The sequence below is a fragment of the Lycium barbarum genome, chromosome 7 (genome assembly GCF_019175385.1).
Source record: "Lycium barbarum isolate Lr01 chromosome 7, ASM1917538v2, whole genome shotgun sequence".
Taxonomy (NCBI): domain Eukaryota; kingdom Viridiplantae; phylum Streptophyta; class Magnoliopsida; order Solanales; family Solanaceae; genus Lycium; species Lycium barbarum.
Genome location: NC_083343.1, coordinates 119,271,145 through 119,281,673, shown reverse-complemented (window position 1 = coordinate 119,281,673; position 10,529 = coordinate 119,271,145). Strand labels below are relative to the sequence as shown.

The following is a 10,529-nucleotide window of genomic DNA, read 5'->3' as shown; positions in this document are numbered from 1 at the left end:
TTTCTCAAAACTTTTAACAATAGTAGTGTCGTGCGCATGGCATATCTCAATTAATTCGAGAGATATCTTCTGCCTTTCACTAGGTCTTATACTTTCACCAGTACAAATATCGAGTAACTCTATCCATTAAGGTTGCACTTTTCTTTCTCAAAATTTTGATAATTGTAGTGTCTGGGCCAGCTTGCACGCATGACGTATCTCGATTAATTCGAGAGATATATATTTTCTACCTTCCACCAGTACAAATATCGGGTAACTCCGTCCAACAAATTTCTTTCTCAAAATTTTTGATAACCATAGTGTTTGGACCAACTTCCGAGTACGGCATATCTCGATTAATTCAAGAGAGATATATTCTACCTTCCACCAGTACAAATATTGGGTAACTCTGTCTACCAAGTCTTTAACGGATAGACAGAAACTATCTATATCATTTTGCTCTGCAAAAATTTGAATTTGAGATTTTATATGGTTCTCAATCTACTTCATTAACTACTAGGCCACATCTTTAGTAACAACTTTCTGTTGAAATTAATGTAAAAACTATAATAGTAAAGTGGAAGGAACAAGCAGAAATATATGTATGTTCTAATATAGGTTTTACTGTAAAAAAAAAAAATATTCAACACAAGACTTAATTTAGAAAACTTTTTTAAAAATGAGTAAAATGACAGCTGTGGTATTTGAACCGACGCCCTTTCGGACCAGAGCCTAAATTTGGCGCCTTAGACCACTCGGCCAAACTGTCACATGATTTTTCTATAATTGCTTTTCTAATATCCTAATTGTGTATGTGTCTCTTTGAACAAAACTTTTTGATATCAAATCAAGAAAAAATTCGACATTTGATTCAATCAGTTTAGTTTTTAAATATTACAAAGAAATTTACTAATTTGATGACAAAATTAGTAGCCAAACCTGATCTCAAAAATCCAGATTAAGAGGATTTTTTTTTTTTTTTGATTGAACGGACATTTCATTAATACTAAGGAGGTACAGAAGATGTACTAGATACATACATGCTATCATTAAAACACTTAGATTTCCTAAACTAGCTAAACTATTACATGTCGATATCGATACTAATTTGTAGTCGTCGCAAGAGGAAAAGAATTGGTGATCCAGTGCAAAATTGCTGACTAAGGATTTCTCAATAATTAATTCCTAGCTAGCAACGCCATAAAACTGCTATAATAGTTTGCTTTGAGTAGAGTGTCATTTTCTCACAAAGAAAAAAAAAATAGAGTTTCTTCAAAGTGTTTACAATTTACATGTAGGTTTGTCTTAGAAGATCTAAAGGGAATCCTACCTATCCCATTTAAATTATTAAGTTGCATTATCTTCTTACCTCTAATTATCGTCTTCTTATTAAGGTATTCAACTTAAGAGTCTGTCTCGAATATGTTAAACTGACATTCTAATGATACATTCAAAGTATATGCCAGTTGGATTTTGGATTTTTCTTTTTATATTTTATGTGTCATTTAATCAAACAACAATAGATGTGCATTAATTAGTTTGGAACAAAAAATAAATCAACATAGCTCAAGAAGAACAAATTAGCCAAGTAAATATTCCATTGGAAAGGGTAATCGAGGAGGAGCAGAAGGATTGATACACTTGAGAATATCTTGTTAGAGAAGAGAATTTCATCGAAGTAATATGATATATAAATTATATATACACCCCAAATTAGAAAAGGGTAACAGGTAAGTAAACAATCACATGAACAAATTTAATATTTTGCCCTCGATGCCATACTCTTAGGATCATTTAAATGTCAAACCCTTATTTAAAACCACAAGTTTTTAAGGTTCCTTTGATATGTGTATAACCAAATAATTCTTAATATTTTATTAAACTTTACATTCAGGCAAATATTACCGTATAAAATGAAATTGACAGAATATAATAAGTTTTATATATTCTCTCACTTCTAGTTTATGCGACTCCTTTTTCTCTTTAACATACTCCTGACCCTCCGTCCCATATTAGTTGTCCACATTACTAAATATTCGTCTCAAAATATTTGTCAATTTATAAAATCAAGATAGAATTAATTAAAAAAATTCTATTTTGATCTTGACATTAATTATTTTTTAAAGTAACTAATATTGATTAAAGTGTAATTTATTGGAGAGAAATAAGAGTAATGTAGTAAAAGTACAATTTTATTTACGATTTCTTAAAAGACGTGTAAAGGAGAAAGTGGTCAAATAATATGTGACAGATGGAGTATTTAGAAAAGAATGATAGATTTCTAAATTTGAAAATAATTAATTTTACTTTTTTCATTTTATTGTTAATGAGAAGTTTTCGTAACAACATAAAAATATGGCATGTTAAGACGGTAAGTTCAAAGTTTTATAGCAACATGCTTTAGAATCTAAATCACATATTCAAAAAGTTTTCATTTCTTTCTTAAATTTTGTGCAAATTCAACAAAAAATAGGCTTAATTATACATAGTCGTCGCCTTAAATTTGTCAGGATATTTCATTTAGACACTCGAACTAAGAGATGTTCCAATTGAACACCTCAACTAACAAAGTGTTCCAGTTAGACACTCTCAATTCAAATTCTGAAAAAACTTTTGCGTATGTTTTCATTTGTCTATTAGGTAGAATTAAGTTAAACACATAAAATATGTCATCTCATTTAATTATACGCATTAACCTCAAGTAGAAAATGTCTGGAATTTACGTACGGCTTATTCGGGCGAATGCGTATAATTAAAAGAGATATCATATTTTATATAATTAACTACCTAAAAGACGAATGAGAACACACGTAAAAAGTTTCAAAATTTAAACAGATGTCTAATTAAAATATTTTATTTGAAGTTGAGGTGTTTAATTGAAATAACGCTCAGTACGAGTGCCTAGATGAAATATATATCCTGACATGTTTAAGGGACCGGCTATGTATTAAGCGAACCATACATATAACATTATTTAAAACGAGTTAATAATTGAGTCCAAAAAGTTCGAGGAGCACGCATTACTAAATAATAATACGGGAAGACGACAAACAACGCCCCAAAATCACACACAACACAAATAGACTTTCTTCAAGGGTTTGCGTGTAGCTTTGCCTAAGAAATCTGAACGGAATCATACCGGTTCCATTAAAGTAGTAAATCTATAAATTTGCATTATTCTCTAATCAGGTACTGTACAACTTAAATCAGTAATCGAATCTGTCTTAATCTAGCATTTTAATAATGTGTGAATTCAGTGTCTTTAAGTTTGGTTATGTCGTTAGTTAAGCATCAATAACTGTGAAGGCCTGGAAGACAAAATAAATTAACGTAGCTCAAGATGAACAGAGAGCAAAGAAAATATATTCCATTGGAAAGGGTAATCGAGGAATTCCAAAGAGCAATGAAGCCCTAGAGAATGTCTTGTATAGATGAGAATTTCATTGAAGAAATCTGATTTTTTTTTTTTTACTCCAAACTCTTAAAGATGTTTATCGAGAAAAGGTTTACTGTAAATAAATAATATTCCCTCTATTTTAATTACATGTCTTACTTTTCTTAAATTATACTGGAATGATACCTTACTGTATTTATTAAGTTTTATCTCCAATATTTCGATTTTACTCTTAATGATACTCTCTTGTAGAAATGACATGACATGACATGTTTAAAATCGCAAGATTCCTATGGTATTCTTTGTAAAATTTAAGTTACATTCATTGTTCGTGTAAGGAATTTTTACCGTTAGGCCACCTTTATTTATTGTAGCACATAACCTGTTTTATTTTCAAAATACAAATCCACATTTAAAGGAGGCCAACTTACCTATAAATTTCATTTGAATAACGAAAAGACATCCTCTTCTTTTTCTTCTGTTGTTGCGGCTGCTTCTTTTGTAGAGTATGTTATATACTCCTTTTAATTTTTTTTTATTTTTAAACAAACAAAATGTAGTTATCGTATATCAATAAATTTTATATCTAATCAAACCAAAAAAATATATAATTATAAAATAAAAAACGGAGGAAGTAGTAATAATCAGGTAATTTCATGGAACAGTGGGGAGAGAACATGATTCTTGGTAAAGCAATAAAGGAACAGATACATCATTGTAGAAGATAAAATAGAGTACTTTCCTTCTGTTTGTGTAGTCACATGCTTGCCCTCTGCTTTGCTGATAAATATACCCAAAAAACAACCTGAACACCTCAGTTATTTTTTCACTTTAATTTTCTCTTTCACCTAATTTGTACAGAGACTACAGAATCTCTGAGCTATCATCATCGTCATCGAGTTTCTTTTATTGATGTTCTTTTTCTTGTTCTATAAACAGTGTCCTGCAATATTCTTACCTAAATGAAGCCATAAATACGCATAATTTAACTCCCACTTGGTGTTAACTGGTTTAAAAGTGACGATATCAAAATCCTCTTTTAATTTCTTTTTGATTGTACACAATTGAATGATTGATTAGTTTTGTACGTCCTTGCACGTTGCAACCATGGTATACATAGAACTTAGAAGTCATTCCTAGCTAGCCGGACGTACACAATCTCTTAGAGAAAATATAAAAAGTTACCCCCAAATTTATAGAGAAAAGTCATTTACGCTACTGTTACTTTAGGAGTGATCTATTACTTCCTTTCCAAACATACTTAGGGGGCAATGCCTACATATCATAATCTAATACACCGATTTAGATGCTACTTCGTATGAAGTAAAGCCTACCACAACATGTATATTTATTTGCATATATATACTATTCTGTTCATATACTCTTCATAGGTGTCTTACCAGAACATGAATACGAACTTGTAGTCTAAAATAAACCTTAAACAATAGTGTGATAATTATAATTTTTTTTTAAAAAAATATAAAATGTAACAATTTTTTTTAATGGACTAAAAAGAAAGTGTGCCGCATAAATTGAGACACAAAAATATTATGCACTAAAGTTTTGGGGGAAGAGCCATGACGACACCAATTGAAACAATGTGTTACAGCCATTGACAATTCAATATTTTAAGATTATTCCATAAATACTTTGGAACTCACATTGTTGAGTCGATATAACTACCAAAGTACCAATATGGTTTCTTCAAATTCACACCAATTTCTTTAATTCAGCAAAGTTCAATCCGAAGAGTCGAGAATGAATTAGTTGAGAATGAATTAGTTATAATATTCTAAATGGCAAAAAACATTTGATCAGGATCACCTGTTGAGCTAATACTTCAAACAAACTTCTCTCTTGACACTGTTGATTTTCCACTTGTAAATGTTTTGCTCACTAATTAATTAATCGTCAACTTTGTCTTGTGGTCGTTTGCATTAGTCTACCTTAGGCCCCACAACAACTTCACCATCTTTATTAAATAGTATAAAAAATGTGTGCAGTATTATAGGATTTAATTTATATATAAAGTAACCGTGTAAAGAATTTTTATAATCTCAATCTTATTTGCTTGCTTTAGACTCATATAACTACTTCACCATCTCTCTCCTCTTTGATCTTTGTTCTCCTTCTGTGCTTTTTTTTTTTTTTTTTTGGGGTCATTTGGAACTCTAGTGCGTGGGCTTGTAATTGAACCTTCAATTTATAGTTAAATTCTTTGGAGAAAATATTTTCTTAGCCTCTAATTCCAATTTTCTTCATCTCAAGTACTATATTTGGTTCCGTTTTTGGTCATTTCTTACCACTTTTCTCATCCATATATTGTGAGGGAAAGAAAGCTAAAACAAAATGCAACTAGTATCTGCTTAGTAGAAACAGAGTTGTTGGTATCGAATTTATTATTTAAATCTGAAAAAACAGATCATGGTATTAGAGACAGTGGTTTACCCTCAAGAACAATATGGCTATATTTGCAAAGAATTTTATGGCTATGGTGAGCAAGAAAGTTCCTTTCTTGGCAAGTTGGAACGCAACATACAATATGGTTGTAACAACTGGGAGCACTCTTCATCTAGTAATTCAATGATGCAAAATCAAGTCAAAGGATACAATAATTGGGACATTTCACATTATTCTTCACTAGAAGAAGGTTGCAATATTACTAATATTGTTGAGGAGAATAATTTAGCTTCAAATCCTTTAGGGTGTAGGAGGAAAAGAAGAAGGACAGTTAATAATAATAAGAAGGAAGATTTGGAAAAGCAGAGAATGGTACATATTGCTGTGGAGAGGAATAGGAGAAAGCAAATGAATGAATATCTTAATGTTCTTCGATCTTTGATGCCAACTTCCTATGTTCAAAGGGTCTGTTTTCTTCTTCTCTAGCTTCTCCTGGTAACATCTATCTTTGTGACTTACTCCCTCCGATCACTTTTACTTGTCTACTTTGAACTTTTCACGCTGTTTAAAAAATAATAAATAGAGTTCATAATTTACCAATGTATTCATATTAATTGATGCATATTTTTATTGGATTTGAAAAATAATTTGAAGTGAGTAATTAATACTATGGGTAAAACAAGAAAAAATAAATTGTCTTTTCTTGATATGTTAAAAGTGACAAGTAAAAATAAAAATTTATATTTAGAATATTAGACAAGTAAAAGTGAACGGAGGGAGTAGGTGGCATGACAAAAATAAAATTTTGGAAACTGTTTGTCGAAAAAAATAACTTGTTTTTAAGCGAGAATACATTTTTCTAGAATATGTCTTTTGACATTTGATTTGAGATTGAAAATCTTTTCTTAAGGAGATGTTCGGTTAGTAAAGATCGATAATGATATTAGCTAATCAGACGGTGTTTTGATGAAACTTTTGAATATAGAGAATTGATAATTATATTTTAGTGTTGATTGGAGAATGAAGTTAGAATTTTTATGTTTAAGAGTTGGAGCTTATTAGATGGTTGCGAACGATTTCCTCAGACTTTCCTTCTGTTCTTAAGTTTCGTAGTCACTATAATGAATTTTAATCTGTTACCATAAGTTATTCTTTTTTGTCGTAGCAGGTAACATGTTTTATTTTTAAGATTATAATTCACATTTGAAGGAGACTTACCTACATCACTTTTTATAAAAAAAAATAAATAAAAAAAAAAAAAACCTACGTCATTTAGGTGATCTGATAGTGTAAAAAATTCTTTACATTAAAAATGGGATTAACTTAAAATTGTGGTGAAATTAATTAAAGAAATACTTTGCTTTCAGGCGGACCAAGCATCAATAATTGGAGGAGCCATAAACTTTGTAAAAGAGCTAGAACATCATCTCCAAACACTACAATCTCAAAACACACTAATTTCTCAGCCCAAAAATGACATATCATCACCACCACTTTTTTCTGATTTCTTTTCCTTCCCACAATACTCAAATCGTTCGAGCAGTTCACCGACAGCGACCGAGAACGGACGGGTGATGGGTGACATAGAAGTGAACTTAGTAGAGAGCCATGCCAACCTCAAAATACTCTCAAAAAGAAGACCAAAACAGCTTATGAAGATACTAGGTGGGCTTCAGTACTTGTGTCTCACTATTCTTCACCTTAATGTTACTACTGTGGATCAAATGGTTCTTTACTCCATCAGCGCTAAGGTTTGTCATTAATTTCTGCATGTCTCGATAGTATTTCTTTATTTTTTCTTAAACGTCGTACCAAATCAATATGAATCTCATAAAATGAGACGAATGGAGTGTGTGTGTGTGTCATTTTTAACTATTTACACAATCAAATCACTTTCACTTGTTAGAGTAGATAACACAATATTCTCAAAATTACAAATTCCCTTTTTATCAAACGTCAAGGTTAAAGAAGTTTTTCCATCTTATTTTTCCTTTTCCCTTGTTTCATTTTCATTAACAAAAATGTTTCACATATTCTGTGCAATAATATGGATGAAAATTTGGAACAGCTAGAGGAAGGGTGCCAACTGACAACAGCAGACGAAATTGCTCAGGCTGTTAACCAATTGCTGTCTAGAATTCAAGAAGAAGCTACTTCAAACAGATAAGGGAACCCATTGGTCTTAATGTACTCGGTGTTAGAAATATATGTCGAAAGCAGGGAATTTAATAATTTGGCAATAGAGTAGTCTTTGTCCTTGAGAAATTTAGGTCTCCCTATTAATTGATGTAGGGATGGTTGAAGAATTCCTCCAGGATTTTACAAAGCCTATAAAATTCAAGTTTCAGAAAAGGATTTACATAGCCTATAAAATTCAAGTTTTAGAAATTAACTTAAATTTCCCACGAAAAAAGAATTATATTTGCAATGAGTATTTAGAGAGAACAAGAGAAGAAATCAATTGTATGTGTGTTGTTCTTTCGTTCTGAATGAGATACGGTACTTACAGTACCTTTAGAGTCTGTTGCTAACAGACCCAACCATTCCCAATAGGTGCCTTTTCAAACACCAACAGAAAAGTTCGGATGTCGTAGCGACCGCGTCACACTTGCCATATCACTCAAATTGGGTGCCACAGCGGATGTGTCGTACTCGCCATAGCATCCAAATTGGGTGCCACTACGGAAGCATCGTACTCGCCATAACACCGAAATTGGGTGTCTCTGCGGAAGCGTCTCGCTATAGCACCCATTTGGGTGATCGTCACCGGCCTTCCCCTCGCTCCAAAATTCATTCTCTCATATATATACTCCCATTAGTACCAAGTATTCCAACACTTGGGATGACAAATCAAAATATTATCCCGCGACTTGTTTATAATTATTTCTATATGTATCATCAATTTCTTCCTAATACCTTCTTTTCTTTCTTGGATATTCCCGAAGGACAAGTATACAACCATCTAATACATCCAACAGTAAGTGAAAACTGAAAAATGCCAAAATTTGAAAGTAAATTTTGAAGGTTAAAGCTAAATGTCTACTAAGCATTTTTATAAACTTCACTTTATGTAGTTTCTGTTATACTAGACAGATTTAGTCCAAACCTTCCTATAAAAGGTGCAAATAGCGTCATCTTGATGAAACCTAGCTAGCCTAGAATATGTACTTAAACACATTAAATTGTCTTTATGAAGCCTAGCTAGCGTAGTCCTTTTTCAGGAGAACGAGTCTGTAATTGGGGATTGCCAGGTCTAACATCAAACCAAATTCACATATTACATGTACAGTTCGAACATCAATTTCCATATGAAGTTCTATATGCCTCAAGTTTGAAAACTTTCAATCCAAAAGGTCTGAAGTTTGAAAACTACAAATCCTAACTTCATACCCCAAATGTATGTAAGTTGCATAAAAAGCACGTGTATTGATTTTGTTATATCTGCATACTATTGTTTTACAATTTACTTTAATAAAATAATGTTACAAATTCAAGGTGCATTGCATCACCAAAACTAAATCATAAAAATGATAGTATACCAGACTACTTGTCACTACGAGCAAAAGAAAGAAAAAACATAGAGATCAATAACTCCAATTATAGAAGGGATGAGAAGCCAAGTTCTCCTCACTGACTGGATTTTTAAATATTTTTTTAAAATTGAGTATATTTTAAATAGGCATGTTTCACACGGATACGGGTGATTTAATTACAAGAATAACTTTGGGTGGTGATTGATCTTGAACTTTTGATCTCGATTGCCCCGTGGACAAAACGTCAAGTTTAATAAGTTTTGACTTTTAGCTATGAAAATTGCAGAGATCAAAAGTATTTCCAAAATCATTGAGTGTAATATCGTGCGAGGATATCTGATGCAATTCCTACCCAAACTAATTGACCAAATTTGACATTTTTTTGTGCAGATTGCCCTTCAAAGGCATTGGTCTTTAATTGTTGTCCCTCTAATAGGTGGTCTTTAGTTTTTGCCCTTCGCCTAATACCCCGAGGTTCTGGCTTCGACCCAGCTCAGTTAAAAAAAAAAAGAATTTCGTAAGACAGATGTTTGGATTTGCAAGAGCAGAGATTTGAATGGCAGAGTTTTGAATGCAAAACTGTATCTCAGGCAAAGTTTCAAACTCTTAAGGTAGAGTTTTGCATTCAAAACTCTGCCTGAGGACTAACTTTGGCCCGAATAGGCCTAACTTTGCTACGAAAATCTGCCTTGCGATTTATTTTTTTTTGACTAAGCCGGGGTTCGAACCCCAAACATTATGATATTAGGCGAAAGATAAAATTTAAAGACCACCAATTTGAGGGATAAAAATTAAAAACCAGTGCCTTTGAAGGATTATCGTGCAAATGTAACAATTGGCCCATGGGCCAACCGGGTAACACAGATCCTTGTTCGAGTAAGAATTTCTTTTTGCTTCAAATGGACTGGTCTTTAATTTTTGGCCTTAAAATGGGCTGGTGTAACTTACATAAATAGCTACATTTTAGTAGTTTGTAACAAGAAATAGCTATAAAATTGTTATTTACTAAGCGTAGCTGGTTTTTTAGTTAAAACGCGTGTATTTCATTTTTTTGAAATATAGTGAAAGACAGGGAAATACACGGAAATACAAAATCCGGCAGAGTTCGTATTTTTGAAATACACTGAAATACAAAATCTGGCAGAGTAAAAATAGGTTGTATTTATGGAACATATTCTCTTCTTTCATTTTAAATGGTAAGTCAAATTAAATCAACCATGTAT

The 10,529-nt window shown here is 31.9% G+C and overlaps 1 protein-coding gene across 2 annotated transcripts; it reads left to right on the top strand.

Annotated features, from left to right (window-relative positions):
• Window positions 1-5,428: 5,428 nt before the first annotated feature.
• Window positions 5,429-8,132, top strand: LOC132603994 (transcription factor bHLH94-like). Of its 2 annotated transcripts, none has more exons than XM_060317306.1 (3): window positions 5,429-6,238; window positions 7,141-7,438; window positions 7,842-8,132. In XM_060317306.1, exons 1-3 carry the CDS (start codon window positions 5,798-5,800, stop codon window positions 7,892-7,894), a joined length of 792 nt encoding a protein of 263 aa, XP_060173289.1. In that variant the 5' UTR covers window positions 5,429-5,797; the 3' UTR covers window positions 7,895-8,132. The 2 variants fall into 2 exon arrangements, with proteins under 2 accessions (XP_060173289.1, XP_060173288.1); XM_060317305.1 differs by having other exon boundaries at window positions 5,432-6,238; window positions 7,141-7,524.
• The last annotated feature ends 2,397 nt before the right edge of the window (window positions 8,133-10,529 follow it).